Source organism: Ziziphus jujuba, chromosome 8, assembly GCF_031755915.1.
Source record: "Ziziphus jujuba cultivar Dongzao chromosome 8, ASM3175591v1".
NCBI classification, from domain to species: Eukaryota; Viridiplantae; Streptophyta; class Magnoliopsida; order Rosales; family Rhamnaceae; genus Ziziphus; species Ziziphus jujuba.
The window spans coordinates 19,768,974-19,792,786 of record NC_083386.1 but is presented as its reverse complement, the minus strand read 5'-3'; the positions used below and the strand labels follow the sequence as shown (position 1 = coordinate 19,792,786).

At 35.3% G+C, this 23,813-nt stretch overlaps 1 protein-coding gene across 1 annotated transcript; it reads left to right on the top strand.

Annotated features, from left to right (window-relative positions):
• Nucleotides 1–564: 564 nt before the first annotated feature.
• On the top strand, nt 565–6,850 carry LOC107413755 (uncharacterized). The gene is made up of 4 exons (XM_016021797.4): nt 565–1,325; nt 1,688–1,803; nt 4,740–4,980; nt 5,252–6,850. The coding sequence occupies exons 1-4, from the start codon at nt 957–959 to the stop codon at nt 6,632–6,634; spliced, it is 2,109 nt and encodes a 702-aa protein (XP_015877283.2). The 5' UTR covers nt 565–956; the 3' UTR covers nt 6,635–6,850.
• The last annotated feature ends 16,963 nt before the right edge of the window (nt 6,851–23,813 follow it).

Here is a 23,813-nt window from a genome sequence, read left to right as displayed (position 1 = left end):
GCGTGCAACATTATTTCAGTGGTTGAATTTCTAAAAATGTCCATCACTTTCATGGACTCTCGTCGCGTAATAAGAATATATAAGTACTATTCCTAGTAGTTTCCCTGAATAAATAGAAGAAAAATGAAGACCTTATAATAATAAAAAAATAAAAGAAGAAAAATGACAACCTTATAATAAAATTAATAATTGCTCAAACAGAAAATAGCCCATTAACCATACACCTCCAACTCCATCTCAATGTTGTTGTCGTACAATCTTATTTCTCTCTCCTCTCTCTCTCTCTCTCTCTCTCTCTCTCTCCAATGCCACACGCTGCGATACCAACGCACTCGACCACTTATACGGCATTGGTCGGCTAAAAATCTATGACGTGGCACATCCCTCTACGTTGATCTTCTCTTGGGACGCATTGGCCTCCACAACTCAAAAACGGGTCCCGCTTTGGGTAACAATTGCTGACGTGGGCAATCAATCTGATTTTGCAACCACGGATATGAGAACCTAACTCAAAATTAGATTTCATAAACCGCCTTTGAGTCCGACATGGTCTTCCCCACCCGTCCTCTCACTTTTCTCTGCTTATGTATTATACACCAAACCCTTTGTTGTCCACTCTTATCCCTTCCATTTTATTTGAGAACGTGAGGAAAAAAAAAAAAAAAAAAGAAAGCCTAATTAATTTTCTGTGGGAGATATTATTTATCGCTCTGAAAAAGAGAAAGCCTCCTTCGCTCTTTCTCCTCTGCCACACGGGATTCGATCTTTGCTTTTGTGGAAACCGATTTGATTCTTTGTTTTCGTAGGGTTTCGAATTGAAGATTGTCAAATTAAAGAAAGAAAATTTAAAAGAAAATTATCCAATCTATAGCAGCGAATTTCTCTTTGTGATTGTTAAACGAATTATTTCACCGGATTTTGCCAAATTTCTTGAAGGAATTTCTTATTCGCTAGCTATGGCTGACCCTAGAAATCACTATTCATACGGTAACGATGACAAGGACGACAGAGCTTTTGATCATTCTGACGGTCAGGATTTCGATGATTCGTCGTCCTCGAAAAGCGTTGAGCAATCCGGTGCCGGATCTACGTCGAGGAGTGAGATTGGGCTTGAGGAGCGATTGACGGAGATTTTCGTAGATGAAGGAGACGGAGATCTGTTGCTTCAGAACAGCAATCGAGAAGACATGGTTCTACAATGGCTTCAGGCGCTTGATATGCAGGTAATGGGCGCGTGTCGTTCAGATGAGAGGTTGAAGCCCCTGTTGAAGATGAACGCTTCCAACGGCGTCGCCGAAGATAGCCTTCTGGCTCATTTAAGCCAGGTAGATAGATTTCCAAGAATTGGATCTTTGATTCGGGATGAATTTTTGTTCTCTTTAATTGAGAAATTCACAGCTTCTGGGGTTTTGGAAGCTTGTCCTGCAATTCTGTGTAGAATTTAGGTTTTGATGGCAGTTGAAGGTTTGCACGGTTTCATCTGCTGGCCGTGAGTCCTGCACAAAGAAGTTGATACTAATTTGTTTTTGATTTTTTTTTTCTTTTTGAATAAATTTCGTTTAATTTTTTTTGGCGTTAGTCATTAACGTGTGTAATGTAATTTCGTTGAAATTTTTTGATATGAAATGAGTTTTAACGATGAGAGTGTAGTTAATGTATTTACTTTGTTTCTTTGTTTTGTGAGCAGCATTTTGAGCCTGTGGAAGTTGGTATGCTAGCTAGGTGCTTCTGTATACCCCTTGTTTCCATTCGTGTTGGAAAGATCAACAAGCAAGGGACGCTGTTGTGCCCTGCAGCTACAAGGTAACTTCAATTATATGGATATCGGTGTGTCTATAAAATGCCTGATTGCTTAAATTGGTGGCTGTACTATATTTCGCTTCCCTTCGTGTTTGTAATCTTGTATTCTTTAGATTGAATAATTTTGACAATTGTATTCCTGTGGGTATGTTTATGTTAGTTATTACATGATGAAATTTTTTGGTTCATCTGTAATAGAAACAAATCATTTTGTAACTGACCGAAGTATCATTACATAGGCATCATTGATTCTAGGTTGTTTTCGTCATATTTGTGGTTTGGACGATCATATTGGCGTTCTAGATTGGATTTGTAGAAGGTACTTGAATATGAAATGTTATGTGGGGTTTATACAAAACATCTTAACTATAATTCTGAGCCACTTCACTGTTTCAAATTGCTAACTCCTATATTGTGCATCAGTTTCGCTTGGAATAGTAGTTCTTTAGTTTAAAGAAAACTATTTATTGTTGAATTTTGGTAAACCAACTTGTTTCTTTGAGTCATGCTAATTTATGATGTTTTGATCTCATCTCACGTGTATATCATGTAGTAAAATGCACATTTAGTCTTCTTTGCTTGTATCTCATGTTACTTGACTGCCCTCTACCATAAAATCATGCTTTTGACATTTCATGCAGGCAGCTGGTTTAAGATATACCTGCTGTTAATAATGATGTGATGTTCTGGAGTATACCAAACATATGTATTACCCGTAAGTTCGTGTCTGATAATTTGAGGTGCTCATGTGTATATCTGTTGTTTTTTTAGGACATTGCATATCTTGGTTGTATATACTTTGTGCAGTGGATTGTGTATTCTGTGGATTCTTAACTTAAATCATACAAAGTAATTTTTCCTTCCTGAGTTTTCATATTAATCTTTTTTACTTGAGGGCTCATGTAATGGCTTAGTGCCATCAGTGTCATATTTAATATGGTTTCATGTTGTTTGCTGCTTGTATTGTTTTACAATTCAAACTTGTAATATATATATATATATATTTTATTACTATTTGTTGTTTTCTTGAATTTACTATCTCCATGTGATTGTTGACAATATATGGAAATATTCACAATTAAAACGGTTAAGTGTGTATATGTAGATTATAGTTGGTCATTATATAGACTGTTGCATCTTAATGTCATGCTGCTTAGTCATGGTTGCAGTTTGACATGGGACAACCCCATGGAGGTTAGTTTAATAATGTTCTTTTTTCATACTTGCTGTGTATAATAAAGTAGTAAGAGTAACAATTTGTTTTTTGTCTCCTTAATCTATCAAGAAGAAAATATAATTGAAAAGCTGCAATATATTGTTGTGATTGTGTTATTTATTAGTACAATATTCTGTATAAGTCCATCCCTGGGGAAGTTCATTTTTACTTTGCTTATTTGTTATAATCTTTTGTTTGTTTGTAATTCATGGCTGTTCTGATATGGAGCGTATTTCAAAGATTTTAATGTTTCCATCAGGGTAACCATGGCTTAATTAATAGAATTTGTTCTGACATCAAGTTTGCATGTAAATACAATGTTACTGGTAGTGTATCAAGTAGTTATGATATTCAGTAGACTACAGGAGTGCATATTTAGCTTATTAATGGTGGCAATGTTCATTCTTCCAAATAAATATATCTTTTGACTTGTAGGTAAAGTGGGCGTATTCTATTATGATCTGAATTAAGAAGAAGTAAAGGTAGTTTCATTATCCTATATTATATAGATTGCTGCTGCTTTTTTGGATATGTAGGGTTGACACTTGAATTGACGTGTAAATGAGTTTGAAATGCCTTGTTTGTGACACTGTGTTTATGTTATTATGTGGCTTTGAATTTTATAGCTTTGTGTGATATTGCAATTGTTTATTTTATGTGAATTATTATTCTTTATAAGTGGTATTCCTTTATTAGACTATACAACTATTTGACCCGGTACACCTTTTTTTTTTTTTTTTGGGTTTTTTATATATATATATATCTATCTTGGTCTACAGAAGGTCAGTTTGCTTTCAGATTTCATTTATATCTGCATGCTAAGTCAAGACTTGTATGTGAAATGATTTTGTGTAAAATTATTTGTTAGAAGTTAATTTGCACTGCTTATGCAGATATAATTTGTTTTGTGAATTTAAATCAGTGTAGTTGGAAACTGAGTAATTGACGCTTGAATGTGGTTGTAAACCGATTCCAGTTATGAAATAGGTTGCAGGCTGATTTAGATAGGACAATCATTGGACATATGATGCTAGATTTTTTTATATAGTATTTGAAAATCAAGGGTATTATTGCACTATAGATGTAAACATGCATTGTTGTCTTCACAAGTTCTGTGCTGTATATTTCAAGTGTTATACTAAGGCAAGGGGTTGGGATCTTGCATGGATTGCTATATAGGCTGTGTCTATGTTGTAATTGAGGTAGTTGTAATTGAGGTACTTAATGATGTAGGTATGAGGGGCAGGCTTTTAATTTTTAAATCTGTGATTTGTTATTTCTTTACAAGGAAAAAAGAATTGTTAAAACTTTTTTTAATGTCTATAATTGGCTTAAGTTTGGTGTGTGGGGTTATGTATTTTAGTTCAAGTTCTTATCATCTTAAGAAAAAAAAAAAAAAAAAAAAAATTCTGCTGTTAGCTGGGAAAAGCAAATGGGAGAAAGAAAGTAGTTTGAAGATTTTTGTTGCAATTTTAGAGTTCCTACTAGGATGTCTTTTAGCACAGATGTTTTGTAGTCCATTTGGAGAAAAATCTTTTAGCATTTAATTGCTTAAGGTTGGTTTTTACTTTTGAACGTATTTACATTGTGCTGATATGTGAATGCAGTATTCTAAGATATCTGCTATTGAACTTCAATCGTGTCTTTCCTTTAGTGATGGATGCTTTGCTTGTGATTTACCATCTAAAACTTTTAAGTGTTTTTCTTTTTAAATTTGTAACAGGGGAAATTTGAACCTTACGGTCTTGCCAACATCTAGCTTACGCCTCTCTTTCATTGGAGATGATGGTCTCAATGAGAGGCTATGTACTGTTGGTTGCAAATCCCAGTGTTCTATAGCAGTCAGTGACATACCAGAAGATGATTCTGGCCGATCTTTCCTTATAGAAGTCCCGGATGGCCAGGTTTTTTACTTTTGGTGCTCTGAGAAATCGAAGCTCTTGGGGATTGAATTGCTTGCGAAGGTACATTTTACTTTTGTTGTCTTATTTTGTTGCAATTTTGAAGAAATTCTCTGAATGATACTTCTGAACTTTTAAGAATTGAGACCGTTTACATCCATATCTTTCTGTTTCATTCAAGTGATAATTACGTTGCTCATGAATTTTGCTATGATAGTTTGGATGTAGTTGGAGGATAATGTGGGTCCACATAATGTTTCGCTATTATTTTGTTCACTGATTTGGTATGGTGGTTATTGATTTCTTTTTCTTCTTTTTCCAATCCCTGTAATAGATGAAGGATCTACTTATGAGGAAACCCTCTATTGCTGAATTAACTGGAATCAGTGAGTCGCGGCTTGGCTGCTTTGCAACCCACCTTCGTGCCTATCTTGTGGGATCGACTTTAGGTTTGACCTCATCAAGATCAGGAGGCTCACATGAGATCTTGGGTGCCACAAATGAACATTCTGATACGGCACAAGAGGGACAAATCTTTTCCACATCATCAAAATCTCTTCGTTCCAGACACACCGGCAGTCAGACATTGAGGACAAATTCATCATTTCAGGGCAGCCTGAGTCCAAGATCAAGTTCCTTTAAAGAAGGTCTGCCCAGAAGCATTTCTTCTTTAAGAACTGCAGCTAGAGATAAGTTGCGGAGGCGTGGAGACAGCCATTTTTCAGCTGTTGATAACCTAACCATTGCATCACCAGTTACAGCTGATTCTTCTTCAAATCACTTTGACAATGACAAACTTCCTGAAATTATCCGAAGTTGCTCATTGTCTTCGTCCTGTTTTCTGGATTCATTAGGAAAATTGGCTGCTCCACCTACTATGGGCCCAGCAACTCAATTACCTTACATAGGTACTCCTCTTTTATCTCCCTACTATTGTTTTTGCCCTCCGGGTGCATCAACATTACAAGGCTCAGCAGAATCTTCACAGCATCCTAGCTCAGGAATTGAATCAACTTTGCTTCCACCACTTGCTTCTTTATTACCATCTACAATGCCCTCCAGCTTGTTGACTCAAACACCACCTTTTAATTTGGTCGATTCTCCCTCTGTGGATTTCCCTGCGTTTATGCCGGACCCATTGGTCCGATTGCCAAGGCCAACTTCTCAGCAGATCCCAACCTTCACACCTCTCATGTGTGATCCAATTGTCCACATTCCAGTTATTGATGTTTGTTCTTCAGGTCAAGGTTATCTGGTGAGTGCTGGCCCCACTATTTCAACCACCATCCCGCCACTGCATCCAAAACTTGTGAGCCCATTAATTCCTAAAACTGATTCAGTGGTGGAGAAGAGTGCAAGAGAGACTCTGCGCTTGCTCATCAGTGGTTCAAGCCAGACTAGCTCGCCACTGTTGGATGTGTTGCCTGCTGTTCTGACAAATGCTGATGACAATTCTAGTATGTTTGTTACTGGAAGCCGGGGTCTATACAGTGGAACAAGAGATGTTGATGTTATTGCAAGCAGCATTGCAGCAATGGGTCTGGTTTCTCTGTCAGGAAGGTCAGATTGCGAAACTGTTCTAAGAACCACTTGTAGCGGCCATGACAGTCTTAATGTGCAAGAAGATGGATCTAGCATTGCAGGTGAATGTTGTTCGGACTATGACGATGATGTTACTCTTTGTTCTGTCAGGAGGGATGAGAGGGTTGATCAATAAGAAATGGTTTCTCTCAGTTTGTTGTCTATTTGTAGATGTCAGTTTTTTTGGTTATATAGATGTAGGTATAATTTGCCCGTAGCTTTTGGTCCTTCGAAGTGTAATTAGTGCTGATCCCACCATTGGTTGGGCTGTGTTCCATATTGTTCCTTTGATGTACGTCTTCTGGATTATAATGTGAATGGGTTTATGACGATAGTTTTCTAATTTTTCTTATGGTTTCGGCTTATGATTTTGTTAAAGCAAGATGAAAAATATTTTTTGATTAATAAGTTTGATGAGAAATTTATAAATGGCATGTGGAGATTGTAATTATTGTTACATATAGTGTTGATTGTATAACGAACTATAAAAAATAAATTATATAATTATAATTTCTTCTTTTGTTATCAAATAATTTACAGAGAATAATATGTCCAGTTTACCACGCAAAAGAATGCATCATCGAAATCAAAATGTGTATGGTCCATGGTCCGTCTTCTACTAAAGACTTGAAATCAACCACTTGAATTTTTTTTTTAAAATAGGTTCGTTCTCAACAAATTCAGAAGGATCTCTCTGCTTGTGTTTTGCGATTCTGGTGGTCTAATGGACAGGCAAAAGAGGAATTGCTTGGATTCGCAAGGATATTTCGACTCCTAGTAAACGAGATGGTGGATTAGGACTTCCAGGACTTGATCTTTTTAACAAGGCAATGTTTGCTGAACAAGCTTGGCGACTGCTACTGTACTACACTCCCCTGATACATTTTGGCCAACACTTCTTTTTCCAAATTCCAGCTTCATGGAAACTAGGAACTCTTGTAAAGGCTCGAGGCGTTACTAGGAACTCTTGTAAAGGCTCGAGGCGTTGGAAAAGCTTACTTGAAGGTACAAGAAATGCTGAAAGAATTTTCTTTTTGGAGAGTGGGAAATGGAGAGCACATCCGTATGTGGGAAGATAAATGGGTAGACCCCTCCGTGCTATATGATGGCTGAATGTTCGTGGGCATAAGCTGTGTGGTTTGGTAGTTCTTTGAATTGGAGTTTTGATGAAGAAAGCCTCCGTGACCCAACTATCTGGTTTCAAGAGTCATATAATCCAACTCGTAATATGTCTGAAATGTTGATGACCTGAAAGCTTTGGTGGCATATACATGCTGGGGGATTTGGAAGGGGAAAAATCAATTAGTATATAAAGGTGTAGCTCCTAATCCATGGATTACCATTCAAAACTCTTTTAAGAGAAGCATGGAGAGAGTTCTCTAGGTAGAGAGTCAAATGAGGTTGCTGAAAGGTCTGCTGTTTTCGGCCTGCTCTCTTAGCTGGTCTCCCCTTCCGGGTTCTACAACTAAAATAAATTTTATTGCCTCCTTCGTGCAAGATTAATTCTATGGAAGCTGGGGAAGGACTCATTGTGCGATCCTCACAAGGTTGTATTGCACAGTATCCTCACAAGGACTGTTCTATGCATGTGCTTGGGCATAGACATGGCAACATATTGTGTTAAATCGTATTTGTGTCGTATTGTGTCTTCTTCGTGTAGAATTAAGTTAACCAAAGCATGACCCGTTAAGTTTTCGTATGAAAATAGATAAACCCGAAACCATTTAATAAATTATCGTGTAATCCGTCACCCAACCCGTTAACCCATTAACGATAAATACAAATTTGAAAATTTAAATTTCACTTAATTTTAAAATAATAAATAATATTTTTTAAAACAAATTACAAAAATTCTTGTTTGTTTTTAGATTTTTTTAAAAATTAAACTAAAAAAGAACAAATTAAGACATGTTTAACGATAAATCAAGTAATTTTAATATTATAAAACGTATGTAAGTATCAAAATATCCCTTTTTAATGGGTCTAATGGGTTTATCGTGTTGATCGTGTATCATCCGTTAAAACCCATTAATTTATTGGATTTTATTGGATGACACTAATACGGATCCGACACGATATCGTCAACCCAAACCCGTAAATTATCGTGTGGGTTCGTGTCTTGTTATCATGTCGTGTGAGATTTTTGTACCAAGAGATTCAGTGTCGTGTTAGATTAAGTGTCGTGTTATCTTGTGTACCAAGAGAAGCCAATGAAGCTGCAGATGGTTGGCAAAAAGAGCTAGGGGAAGAATCATTCTTCCTAGATGGGATATCCTGATCTTGTATCTATCTTCCAACATGATTTATCGTAATGTATCGGTTGTTTCTCTTAATACAAATCCTTTCGACTACTGACCCAAAAGAAAAAAGAAAAAAGAAAAAAAGAAAAAAAGAAAAAAGAAAACTTAAATAATAGAATTTTCTTTTATATTTATAGGGAATATTTCCATTTAGACCCTTGGAGGTTTGCATTAATTTTAATTTAATCTCTCAAAATTACAACTGGCACCTTTCTAGGGGGTGTCAATGAAATTTTTTGGAAAGGTATGAATGAAATAATAGGGGAGGAAAATGAAAAATGTTTGAAACCTAAGGAAGGTAAATGACATTTTTGAAATTATGTGGACTAAATTGTATTTAAATCAAACCTCAGAAGAGGTAAATGAAATTAACCTGATATTTTAATTAAATAATTTACATTGAGGTTGTGATTAACTATGCCAACACGAGAATAATTTGATAACATGTATTTATTGTTGACAACATGTTTGCTTCTACAATAGTCTTATTGTCTCAAGAAATTATTTGGATACAGAGTTGAAGTCCATTGTTGAATGCTAGAAGCATTCAAATTGGATTAAGTAAAAATAGACAATATAAATTTACCTAGACTCGCTAGTCTACTACCCAACAATGTAATCCATGTTGGATGCAAGTGGATATTTATGAGAAATTGCAATTAGATGGTTAAATATACAGTGAATGGTCGTCAAAGGGTTTTTGCAGAGACCCGAAATCAAATTTTGTGTGATTTATTCTCCTATTATGAATGGTATTACATCTTATTAGATAATTACTTTAGTAGTTCCCAAAAGGGTTGATATGCACTTAATAGACATAGTGCCTGCATACTTATATGAGTCACTAAATGCAAATATTAATGTAATATTCATATATAATATTAAAATGTAAAGATCATTGTAAAGCAATTCAATGTATATGATACCACTGATTCTAAAATTACCTTTTAAAGTAGGAAAATGTAAACAATGAAGTTTGTCGTTGTGAAGTCCTAGAATAATGTGATTATTTATTGCAATATATATAGATGATATAAGTAACACCAATGATAATTCATTAGTTGGAAATGAGATAACATATTTTTAAACCTAGGAAAGGGAAGTTAAGACTAGAAGTTCCCTTTCTTAACATCATATGAACACCAAGTGTCATGTAAATTGTATCATGCCTGATATACATTTGTAAGGAATTAGCTGGCTAAGTGTAGTGCTACACCCACCCACCAAAAGACGTTAGGTTGACGTTAAGCATGCTCTTTATTACTTTTAAGGGTTTATAAATTTTGGTTGATATTAACTCCCCTGAAGTGGACTATTAAGATTGTAGTTATCAAGCTACTATAATACAATATCATAATCTGGGCATGATTATGCATGATTGAGGTCCCTAGTTTTTCACATTCACTAATCCTATGGCTTAGCCTTAAATAAAGAAGCTATCAATACATTGTTTAAGGACTATGTAACATGTATTGCATAAATGAATGATGGATACTATAATGAGACATAAAAAGTTAGTTTATATATACTTGAGCTCATAAATAGTTTTAAAATTGATATCCACCAAGTTCAATCATGTCAATCTTGTAGATTTATAAACTAAGTTGTTATCAATTGGTATTTTTGAGAACTATTTATATGAGATAGGCATATGTAGACTGTGTGGGTAGGATTCATGCCGAATAATAAATCCTCCCTCTCATTTGATAAATCCCTAAAAAAGGGGGGGGGGGGGGGGGGGAGAACTTGAGCATGTAATTCTAAAAGAAGTAAGTTTAAACGGTTGAGTAAAATGTCACTTTGGGGGTATGTCCAAGAATAATATCTAAGAGAAACATCTGAAAGGATAATTGTCAGATCATGGCTCATAAGAAATGTATCTTGTTTGAGAAAACATCTTTCTTGTATATTCCAAGAGATAGTCTTTGAGATTTATATGTTGACGCTTCGATTTAGCAAACTTCTGTAGAATGCATTAATTAAGATCGTCTGAATTAATTAAATAAGGAAAGTGACTATTTTCATAATTTAAGACCCTAAGGTATAACCTTTTATGTTAATGGGCTAGTTTTCTTGAGAAACAAGAAAATCCAATTCCAAGAATATATAAATACCCTCTTACACCTGATGACCAAGTACGCATATCTTAAGAAAAGCCTTAGATTTCATTTTTGGCATTCAAAGAGCACTATCTGACTTGAGCGTTGAAGTGTCTTTGGCAGGCACCATACTGATGCCCTAAAGATCTTCGTGTTCTCTTTCTTTCACAGGTAGCAACTAGGTTTCATCCTCACTGTGTAGCAGCTTGTGGTAGGATAGATTTTTGCATCAACAATTTGGCATGCCAAATAAGGACACTCTCACAATTATCGTGTGATATGTACAATTATCGTGTGATATGTACATGTAAAAGAACAAGAAAAGAACCTTAATCGATTCAACTATTGACAGTGTGCTCATTCAACATAGAGATGTCAACTTCAGGGAACGATCAAATGTTGCATCCTGTACCAGTGACACCAGAAGCTCAAATCTCGACTTTATGAACGATCTTGACACTAGAAGCTCAAATCTTGACTTTATGAACAATCTTCACAAATATGTAGGAGAAGATGAATTCCATGGTTCATCTTACCTTCAGGCAAATTATCTATCTGAGGAGGCCAATCATATCAATAAAGAGCTTTTAAGATGGTTGTTTCCAAATTTATCTCAAAAGCAAGATCGAACTCATTTGGACAGATCGCCTACATATTGTAACAAAATACCACTACAAGCCCCTATTGTAATGAATGCGCAAAGGAGTGAGAGGTAGCAAAAGGTAGAGTATCAAGACGATTTGCCTTTGAATTAGGATGGGTAAAATGATGGCCAGGATGAAGGAATTAGTAGTTGGAACAATCTTTCCAGCATCAACCCCATGAGAAGAGTCACATGGATACATAAAGGCATGTGGACAATTCTAGTAGTTGACCAAGGCAATATTAAGAGCTCATCATAGGGATCTTGAATTAGTGGACATCTAGGAGAAAGATCAACAGAAGTCCTCAAGGAAGCGAGGGGCATTTAAAAAAGAGAAAAAGGATAAAAGACTTACTTATCATTGCTGAGGGGTTGGTGGATTTAATTCAACAAGCGGTGAAATGTTTGAGGAAAGATGATCAGCATATGGAAGATGCTTGGATTAACAATCTGGTACAGACACCTTTCTCGGCTTGGATAGTTGACACGAGGCTACCATCTCAAGTTGTTCCACCTAAATTTGAGCAATTTGATAGCTTTTGAATTTGAGAGAACAGTAGTATTGCAACATTATAGGACAATTTATAATCTCAGAAGAAAAAAGATAAGCGATTATATGCAAAATGTTTTCGACTAATCTGAAAGGGCCAACTTTATCGTGGTTCTACAGGTTAGAAGCCGGCTTGTTAAACTCGTTAAAAGAACTTGTGATGGTATTTAAGGCTCATTTTTCCTTGAGTATGAGCGTCAGAAGGTTATCAAACTTCTTATTCACTATCAAATAAAGTAAGGGAGAAAGGCTTAGGATTTTCACTCAAAGGTTTAATAAGGAGAAAATTAGCATTAATAACTGCAATGAGTTGACAATTGTGGAAACCTTTCGGAAAGGATTAATCTAATATGGTCCTTTGAATGATTCCTAAACTATGAAACCCCCCTCAACTATGGTAGATGAACTTAAAAGAACTAACAAGTTCATTAATTGAAAGAGGATATAGGGGAAGAAAAAAGATAAAGTGTGAGAACCATTACGGATTGCCTTATTCGTGGAAATATTTGATACTTATAGTTTTGAGGCTCTACAAGATGAAAAATATTCTATTCTTCTATCTTATCCAAAGACTACGCACTCAAATAATAGTATGAAAGAAGTCCCTATCAACCATTTAAGCCTTACTCCCTCAGCATAACTCCTGGACAGATGGTGCGCTATCTTAAAGACAAGAGTTACATGCAATGACCACCATGGATGTACTCAAAAATGAGTCCAAGGGATAGTACTTGCTTCTACGCATTCATAACGATATCAGGCACATGACGTAATTATTGTTGCTAGCTCAAGTGAGAGATTGAAAATCTAATTAAGGATAGCTACCTGAGAGAGCTTATGCTCGCCAAGAGAAATATGGGTAGAAAAAGATAGGAGGTAAGGCTAGAAAAGGGAACGGTCATCGAATATGACCAAAGGAATGAGAATGGGCAAAAAAGAAAGGATAAAAAGAAACCTCCTCAGTGCGTAATCCATACTATACATGGTGGACACGCGAGTAGGGGAGTGATAATGGCTGCGAGAAAAAGACACATTAAACTTGCAGAAGTTGCTTCAGCGGGAATAGCCAGACCATCATCCTCTTGAACACTAAATAAAACTTTTACAAAGAAAAATGAGGAAGGACTGCACATGCCCCACGATGATAATTGGTGGTCGATCTTTCTGGAAGGGAGTGCACATTAAAGAGAGTATTGATTGATAATGGAAGCTTAACAGACATAATTTTCATTGACCTTTTAAAAGAAATGGGGTCTGATATGGGGAATGTGAAAGAATAAATGGTCATGAACCTTTTTGGGTTTAATGGTAAGTCAAGCACTGTGCTCGAAATGGTAGTAATGCTAGTGACTTCTAAGGGAGTCAGTTTCTTAAACAATGATGGTAGTAGATGCACCCTCAACGTACAACACTATCCTTAGATGACCATGTCTTCACCGCATGAAGGCTATCTCATCTACCTATCATTGATGCTAAAGTTCCTTAATGGGAGGAGGGTTAAAGTGCTTAGCAATAAGAAAATGACTGGGTCATGCTATGTGACTGCAATGAAAGGCAAGAAGTATGAAGATAAATAGCAGTAAAAAAACCTTGGAGTCCTCATGTCTGAGATAAAAAAAGATGATAAGGACTAGATTGAAGAAATTGCATTAGACCTCAAGAAACCCAAGCAAATCATGAGGATTGGCACCACTTTAAATCCTGAGATAAGAGGAAGGCTGATAGACTTTCTAAGAAAACACAAGTAATGCTTCGTTTGGATTGCATCTGGCAATCAACCTATCTGTAATCACCCACAAGTTGAATGCCGATCCTCAATTCAAACTAGTGAAGCATAAAAGAAGAACTTTTGTACCTAAGAGGAATCAAGTGATTAATGAGAAGGTTGATTGACTTGAGGTAAATGATATGATCCGAGAAGTTCAATACCCAGATTGACTAGCGAATGTAGTTGTGGTGAAAAGGAAGAATAGGAAAAACATAGTTTACATTGACTTCGCATATCTTAAAAAGGCATGTCCTAACGATAGTTTCCCTTTTCCAATGATATACACGTTGGTGGATGCAATGGTTGGACATGAGCTTATGAGCTTCCTAGATGCCTACTCTAGGTATAATCAAACATTGATGCATCCAAACAATTAAGAGAAGACATCCTTCTTGACCAAGAGGGAAATATATTGCTACAAGGTAATGCCTTTTAGCTTGAAGAATGCGGGTGCAACTTATCAACGACTTATGAACAAGATGCTTAAAAAAAAGAAGGGAAAATAATGTAGGTCTACTTTTATGATATACTTGTAAAATCATTAAATGCTGAAGAGCACATTGAGCACCTACAAACGTTCGAGATCCTTGAGAAATGCTAATGAGACTGAATCTCGCATAGTGCACCTTTGGAGTTTCAGCTAGAATGTTTCTCAGACAATAATCAGATAGAGTGGAATAGAAGCGAACTCTTATCAAATTAGGTCTTTAATAGGAATGCCATCTTCTCAAAACAAAAACGATGTACAGTAACTAAATGGAAGAGCAGTGACTTTGAACAAATTCATCCCCTGATCATCTGACAAGTGCTACAAATTTTTTGATGATTTGAAGGGATGTAAACACTTTAATTAGATGAATGAATGTGATATGAACCTAGGACGACCTGCTCCTAAACCCGTATTATATTAGCCCGAATCTTAATTAAGTTCAAGTTCTAATGGAATTGACCTCAACCTCTAACCAACTTGTGGTTAGAAACCTTAGTATAATGTAGACGCCACAATAGGGAATGGAAAACCTATTGATAAGTCAAGCTAAAACAACTAATTCTCTAATGGTGTTTTAGGTGTTCTCAAAGAACAAAGAGATAATTAATCTCACAAGTATTTTCTTTATCAAATCAAAGTTGTATTCATATTGAAAAATAAGCCTTTAAATAGGCTACAAAGCCACGAAATAAAACCCTAGAACATAAAGAAAACTGGCCACCACACATAAAGAAACCTAGTTGGCCGAAACTATACTTCCTTTCCTAATCTAAGTTTGATTAATTAATTCCTTTATATTAAATTAGGAATTAATTAATTTACAATGGAAAGAATAAAATAAAAACCTTCCTAAAGTTATTTGTCCAGAAAATAAATAAATAAAAGCCAAAAAGTAAAGGTAGTTTCCTAAAACAAAAAGTAAAAACAAATTATGAAACTAAAAATGCTAGCCTTTTGATCAAGTTGACTTTGATCAATCTTTGACCTCTTTGTGCTCCAAATCAGCTTCTAGATGGTTTTTAGCATGCCAAATAAGCTGAATATGAAGTCCCACACGTTGTCCATGCTTGGAAAAATAAGAAAAGGCTAATACAGTAAAATACAGTAAAGCCAACAAGCAATACAGCAAATTCGGCCAAATTGTTGATGCTGTCCATACAAGCTCTTTTTGATTGCATTTGAGGCTGCTTTAACTTGATTCCATGACCTCTTAGGCATATGTATTGAACCCACAAAGCATTGGAACCATTTCATGCTTCCCGGACTCCAAAAATGTACCAAAACCGTCACCCGGGTCCGTATCTTCCACCACTTGGATGCTTAGAATAGGCTTTGTATCTTCAAGTATGGACAAGCTCTATTGAGATTGATTACCCCCTGTATAAATACTCCCAGGTTGTCCTTAAATCTCTTAATTTGAGCTCTTGTGATTGGCCTAGTCTTCATCCGTGTCGAGTCAGCACCCCAGTGGGTTATCGGTGGAGCGGGCTCGGGCGGAATCACATCAGAATGTGAGGAGGCATTTCAGGAATTGAGGAGTTATCTTGGCTCATCTCCAATATTAGTGAAGCCTAAACCAGGAGATGTGCTCCAATTGTACCTAGCTATTTTGGACAAAATGATAAGTTTGGTGCTAAAAAAGATAGAGAGAAAATAATAAAGGCCTATTTTCTTCATCATCAAGGTGTTGTTGGATGCAGAGACTCGATATAGCATGATGGAAAAATTAGTCCATGGTTTTGTTGTGTCTTCTTAGAAGTGGTCATGACTTTTCCTCTCAGAAATATTATGCATAAGTCGGACTTAGTAGGGAGGTTGTCATCTTAGGCCTTCGAGCTGGTAGAGTTTAATTTGAAGTACATTCCTTGAATAGCCATGAAGTCTCAGATATTGGCAAATTTCAATGTGAAATTCACAATAGTATAGAGGAAGCTAAGGAGGTAGAAGGTTTCAAAGCTGAATGGACTGTGTACATAAACGGTTCGTCCAATATCTGAGAGAATGGTGCCAAGATCATGTTCAAAAGTGCACATAATGATGTGAAGGAGCATTCGTTCAAGTTGGAATTCATATCTCATAGAGTACGAGGCACTGATTGTCGAACTCAGATTTGCCTTGACGTTTGGAGCAACATCTTTGAAATATTTAACAACTCTCAACTAGTGGTCAATTAGGTCAATGGGAATTATATAGCTAAAGATCCAAGCATTTTAAGAATTTTGAGAAAGTGGAACTCTAGCAACTACTGAGGGATGATAATAATCATGCCGATGCTTTAGTAAATATTGCTTCAGTTGTGCCATCAATTAAGAAGAGATCAATATCAGTAGAGGTGTTGTCTGAAAGCAATATAACTAATGATGAAAGGATTATGAACATGGAAAAGGATGAGAAGAACTAGATAAAGGAAATCATTGCTATATAGTGGATGGACATATTCCTTAGGAAAGGAAAGGAAACTGAGGAGCGAGCTACAAAGTATTGTGTGATCAAAGACAAGCATTATAAAAGCTCATTTTCTGGACCTCTACTCAAGTGTCTCAGATCAAAGGCTACTTTAAAAGTAAAGGCTGAGATGTATGAAGGGTACTATGAAAATCATTCAAAAGGAAGAGCAATGGCAAAAAGAATAATGTTGCAAGGATTTTATTGGCCAACGATGCTTAAGAATTTTCAAGAGTATGCCAAGAGATGTGAGAAGTGCCAGAAGTTTGCTTCAATCCGTCATGTACCTTCGAATGAACTCATGTCCATCTTTAGTACATGGCCATTCATCCAATGGCAGTTGGACATAGTGGGGCGTCTTCCCATAGCTTCGGGTTAACAAAAGTTTATCTTAGTGGTAATTAACTATTTCTCTAAATGGGTAGAAGCTGAAACTTACTCCAACATTAAATACTCAGATGTAGCAAATTTAGTCTGGAAGAATATCATTTGTAGATTTGGACTTTTGAGGATAATCATCTCAGATAATTGATATTAATTTATCAGTGCTAAATTCAAAAAAATTTGCTAAAAATGGGAGATTAACACTAAATACTCAACTCTTAAACATCCATCATGGAAAGAGCAAGTTGAGGTGACTAAAAAGACTATCCTTGATACATTTAAAAAGCAGCTTAAGCAAGCAAAGAGAAAGTGGCTAAGGAGTTATTCGAGGTGTTATTATAGGACAACCATCCTTTCGCTAACAAATTGTTTCATTGGTCTATGGAAATGAGGATATGAACAAAGAAAAGGAAAATAGAGAAGTAGCGACTGTTCGTCTTTCCAAATATTGTTAGCTTGCGGTAATATTATAATATTGGTTAAGACTAGACAATTTCAAGTCAGTGATGTTGTGCTCAGAAAGGTCTTTTAGAATAATTAGGAACTTAAGATTGCAAAATTGGGAAGGTCCTTACTAGGTCACCTAGATTGTTCAGATTGGCGCTTATAGGTTACATCACATAGAGGGGAAAGATATTCCACGGAGTTAGAACTCTGAGGATCTTTGAGTTTATCACCCAAATTTCTTTTCTTGGTTAGTGGTTTAGCATTTCATGGATATGAAATTTTGTTTTCTTTATTCTGTTGTGTAGAAAGAGATGGGAAGGGGGGGGGGGGGGTGGTAGGGGGAGAGGGTTAAAGGTACAGTAGTCCTTCATCTCACATTTTCAATTAATAAAATTTAAGTCCTTTCATTTATTCGTTTCATGTTTTAGATGTTTGTCCTTTTTTACGTGATTTCCAGCAAGGTGGATCCTGTCTAGTATGGCTGGTCTATGATAGCTACAAGTCATGGTATGGAAAATCGATGACTTAGTATCTGACTGGAAAAATTACAAACCAATCTTGGACTAGAAAAACTGTAAGCTAGATGGTTTAGTTTTATACCTTTCCATTTAGAAAGAACTAAAAACTAGTCTAGACTAGTGATAATGACAAACTATATGTAGATTTATGTATTTTATCTATGGCTGATCGGTTAAGTACCTTTGTATTAAGCTCTAATCGAAATGGGTACGTGGGGTGTAAAGAATACACATGAGTGTGTCTCTTGGATAAATTTGTTTGCTTAATATTTTAGATTATACAAAGGTTAAGGAAATATTGCCTCAGAATTGTAAAATTTATTCCACCTAAAATTTTTCTAAATGTTATTTCAAAACAAATTTGCTCGGCATAGCTATTTGATACACCTTCATTATATTCTTCAATACTTATTAGTAGTACAACACGCTTGAATGCTCTGATTATTTTATCTGAGTTAGGATTTTAAATATCTTAGATGTTAACAACTCATAGTTAATTTTTAGCAAAGGAAGTTACAAAAAACTGTTTAAGTGTTTTCATAGAACGAAAGTAAAATACATTAAACATAGTCTAAAAAGAGAGAAAGAGAAGAGCCCTTAGATGGGGCAAATATCTTTACAAATATCAGAGTCAATAAAAGCTCTCGATGGAACATTGTCTTGGAAATTCATAAAAGAAAAAAATAAAGTCAAGTAGGAGTGGGTTCATTGTTACTTTTAGCATTATTTTTCTCGGTATCTGTAGTATTGAGTGATGAGAATCCGCTTATATCCATATAACTGACTATCTGCTGGGGTGCTGATATTTTACAAATGAATTTGGGAGCAATCACTAGGGCAAAAGCTAGGAAATTTAAAGACAATATGGTTAGCTTCATCCAAGGAGTGATTCAATCTCAAAGGGGCATGACTTTATTTGAAGATCCAAAGCCTATTTTGTGTATCCAAGTTAGGAAGGCAAAAATGGACCCGGCAGGCTGCTTTGGTACATTTTTGCATCCTGGGTAGCAAGGAATCGATCCAACACTTCATGAATTTAATTGATATCACCAAACGCCCGTGAAATCAAATCGAGGCAGAAGTAAAAGCAATCTAAGACCACATTTGCACATAGACTTTTTTTTGGCCGAAATCGCTCACTTTGGTGCTGACTTTGACTTGTTTTGTTGTTCAAGCATTTTATCTTTGTTTTAATTAGGGGAAACGAATGGGAATCATATTTAATCTTTTTTGGCATCCTACATGGCATATATGATCTGGTTTATAGCTTAGTTGGAAAACTAGTCAACTAGTTTCCTAATTTGTAATTTGACTTTTGTTTTAGGAAATTAGTCTTTTATTTTGGTTTTTATTTAATTATTTGATAGAAAAATTAACTTAGGAAAATTGATATTTTATTATATCAATTGTAAATTAATTAATTCCTAATTCAAAATAAGAAATAAATTAATCCAAATTAGTTTTGGAAAGTAGGCAAAATTTGGCCAACATTTGGTTTCCTAATCTCTATGGCCGACTTTACCTAGTTATTTTAGGGTTTATTGTTTTGTAACTTTAGCCTATTTAAGAGCTTATTTTTGAATGAGAATGGAGCATAGGATTTTTATAGAAAATAAATTGTGAGAAAGAATTCTCTTTATTCTCTTTGAACAACTAAAACACCATTAGAGAGTGAGTGTTTTAGTTTAACTTATCAATAGGACATCCATCACCTATTATGGCATCTTCGATATACTGAAGTTTCTAGTCAAAGGTTGATTAGGGGTTGAGGTGACCATAAGAACTTGAACTTAATTTTTCGATCCAGGCTAATATAATACGGGTTTAGGCACAAGTCGACCTAGGTTCGTATCATTGAGGTTGGCATCTACATCTCTAGTTGCTTCATCACCTTTTGGCTCAGCTTCAATGGATGTCCTGACCTTAAAAGTTTTGCTAGTTATGTGATCTAAAGTCTTTTGTTGAATAGTAGCTTTAGAAGAAGCATCTGAAAGGGTGTACGGATGGTTGTCTGCAGAGGATGAAATGGCATATTTGCTTACATTCTTTGTTGTATTTGTGAATACTAGTAGTTATGCCAAGTGTAAGATATTTTGCAAATAGTTTTTCCATCTTTCTAAATTTCTTTTATGCCCTAGCCAACACTTTTTTCACCTCCTCCATTTCCAAGACGAGCCTCACGTCTTATTCAACATTTCCTTTTTCTTTTCCATTGCTTCCTGTAGTGTCTCTTCAGTTTGTTTCTTCTCGGCCTCCATCTTCTTAGCATCTTTCTCTAGAATCTCTCTTAGAGCTTTGTATTTTCTTCAATGCTCTAAGGCTGTGTGATAGCAATCCTTGAAATATTGGAGGTCGATCTCAAGTCCCTTTCAGGCCTCGTAGTTAGCTTTGTATTTCTTCGAAATGATGGCAACATTTTGAGCTATTTAAAGGAAAGGTAATGAGAAATTCCTTGTATAAATTTATTTTTTGGAGAAAACATAGGATTGTTTAAGTAATTACCATCAAACCAACTAAAGCTATTTGGCATTAGAGGAGAATAAGGCTTCTCTCTTTGGAGGTCTTTTTTATCCTTAGGAGTAAAAAAGGCTCGATTGACTTCTTTACAACTGTCTGTGGATTTCTGAAGGACTCATTAGCTGGGAACATGATTGAAATGTTTTGAGGATGGTCGATAGTAAGACCTTCTCGAATTCTTTTCGTCGATGGTTCATCTTTAGCCAGGTTTACTGTCCTTTTCTCAGCAAAGAGTTAAGAAAGCATGTTGGGGATAGATTGTTAAGGGGAGAAGAACTTATTGTTCCGAAGGAGGGATATTTGGCTTTGCGAGTCTACTTGGCTCATCTTCACTCTTCTTTCTTTCGTCTTGTTTGGCTTTGTCCTTGTAGGCTTTCGTAGCCTTATATTGAGAATGTTTGACAATCATGGTCATCTTTTCCTTTGTCATTTCTAGGAAGGTGGGATCAAAACCAAAAAGGTAAGTCCAAAAGAAATGAAAATATAACATTTTAGCTAAGGAATAAGGGAACTTCAGTAACATCCAATGGCTTGAGTGGAATACCTATGGGAATGACTATACTTTTTGGCTTGATAAGACCACATTTAATTAAACTTTCCTAGTAAAGGTATCTTTTAGGTCGAAACCCTTTATGTTCGTGAGGTGATCGATAGTAGTTGCTAAGCAAATATGTTCTCGAGGTGATCAATAGTAGTGATCTAGGAGCCAGGTTCAACATCTAATCTGAAAAATAAACAAAGTGTTAAGCGATGAGAATCTGCCTGTGCCTGCACAACCGACTACCTGTTAGGGTGCTGATCCAATACGGATGAAGATCGGGCCAATCACTAGAGCTCAAGTGAAAAGATTTAAGGACAACTTGGCTATCTTTATAGAAGGAGTTATCAATTCTCAAAGGGGCTTGTCAATACCTGAAGATTCAAAGCCTGTTTTAAGCATTCAAGTGGGAGAGGCCGATATGGACCTGGATAGCTATTTTCATGCAAATATGGACCCCGAGCAGCATAGAATGGGTTCAACACTTTTTGATCATAATTGATATCACCAAGAGGCCATGGATTCATAACAACGCAGCAGCTAAAGCACCTAAAACCAGCTTGTATGTATGACATTACAATTTGGCAGAAAAAGACTAGTTTTGATGCTGGCTTTGACTACATTTGATGATTAAGCAAGTTTGACTTATTCCAATCAAAGGCAACGAGTGGAAACCAATATTAATTCTATTTGGCATCCTACATTCATATGGAAGCTGATTTGGAGCTTAAATTAATCATTGATTGGTCAAAGACATCTTAATTTGAAAGATAGTCAATTAGTTTCCTAATTTGATTTTGACTTTTTGTTTTAGGAAATTAGTCTTTTATTTGATTTTTATTTATTTATTTGCTGGACAAATCAACTTAGGAAAATTATTATTTTATTATTTCCACTGTAAATGAATTAATTCTTAATTCAAAATAAAGAAATTAATTAATTAAATTTAGAATAGGAATGCAAAATTCGGCCACATAAAGGTTATTTTTTCAATGAGAATGCACCTTCAATAATATTCAGAAAATTAATTGTGAGATAGAATTTTTCTTAGTTCTCTTTGAACATCTAAAACACCATTACAGAGTGAGTGTTTTATTTTTGACTTATCAATATGGCTTCCATAACCTATTGTGGCATCTTCATTATACAAAGGTTTCTAATCAGAGACTAGTTAGGGGTTAAGGTTTTTCCATAAGAACTTGAACTTAATAGACATCCGGTTAATATAATACGGGTTTAGGTGCGAGTCGACCTAGATTCGTATCATTTGATATCAGAGGCAAGATTTTGTTCAGGTTTGATGTATCTTATTTGTTTCATTTTGTTTTGTGTTAATCTACAATTTTAGCATTAGGTTGGAGTTGCATCTGTTATACACATTCTGCATATTCAAAAAAAATTTTTTTTTTTTTTTTTATTCATAGCCGAAATCAGGTTCCTTCTTTTACCGTATTTTTGCTTCCTAGTTTGTTGGTTGCTTTTCATTATTGTTCTTGGTAATTTAGTTTATTGTTGATTTTTATTTGCTATTTTTGATTTTATTAATTGCATTTATATATCAAAAAAAAAAAAAAGGAAAAGAAGTGTATTTATGGCAATAAATTACAAATTCATAAAATTTTGCAAATGTGTATTTTGGTGGTCACGGGTTTGATTTTTGTTGGGTTGAAGTTTACGGATTGAGTTGATTTTGATACTGCTGGAATTTTTGTTTGCAATACTTTATTTTTGATAAAAAAAAAGATAAAAAAAGAGAGCCAAAAGCCGAATATTAAAAAAAAAAAAAAACTGCACAAAAGGGCGGCTTATCGAATTTGGAATTTGAAATTTGTTTACTAGAAAATTGTGATATTTGGAGTTGCTGGAATTTTATATTGCTGCTGGAAATTTGTATTTTTGAGTGCTAAAAATTAATTGGATTAAAATTAGTTAAAGGATTTGGTACAAAAACTTGAATTATAAAGAACAACAACCAACAACTATTCTATATTTTTGCCCGAATTGATTCTTGTTCGTTGTTTGGATCCCTTTTCTACATCGTATCATTGAATTATTGGTTTATTAATATTCTGGTCAGCTTTTTATTCATTCCAAAAAAAAAAAAAAATTGTTTGTTGATTTACCTTGATTTTGCTTAGCAAAGCAGAGAATTAGGTTTTATTACTTCACTCGGTATTACTTGCTTTTTGCTATTGTTATGTTGATAAATTTAAGTAAAACATACTTATGATCTAATTGTTGTTTTGTAGGTGTTTTAATTACAACTTTGAGATCATTCTTTGAGTGGAAAAAGGAAAGAGAGTGTGAGCTTAAAGAGGGTAAAAGCTGAAACTAGTGTACAAACACGAGCGTCGAGACCTTGTGAAACACGTGAGGGAGTGAATTTGGTGAGGATTTATATTATTTTTGCAATATCTTTACTAACATGTCGGATTCAAGAATAAAGAGAGTGGATGATTCATTAAGAATTAATGAAGAGGAATCCGTGGGATTCAAAGGTGATTCTCGAGCTACGGGGAGTGAAGGTGAGCACACGAACAGGATGGCAATCTTGGATCAATTACAGCGGATGAACACTCACTTTGATCACATAGATCAAAGGATGGATAGGTTAGA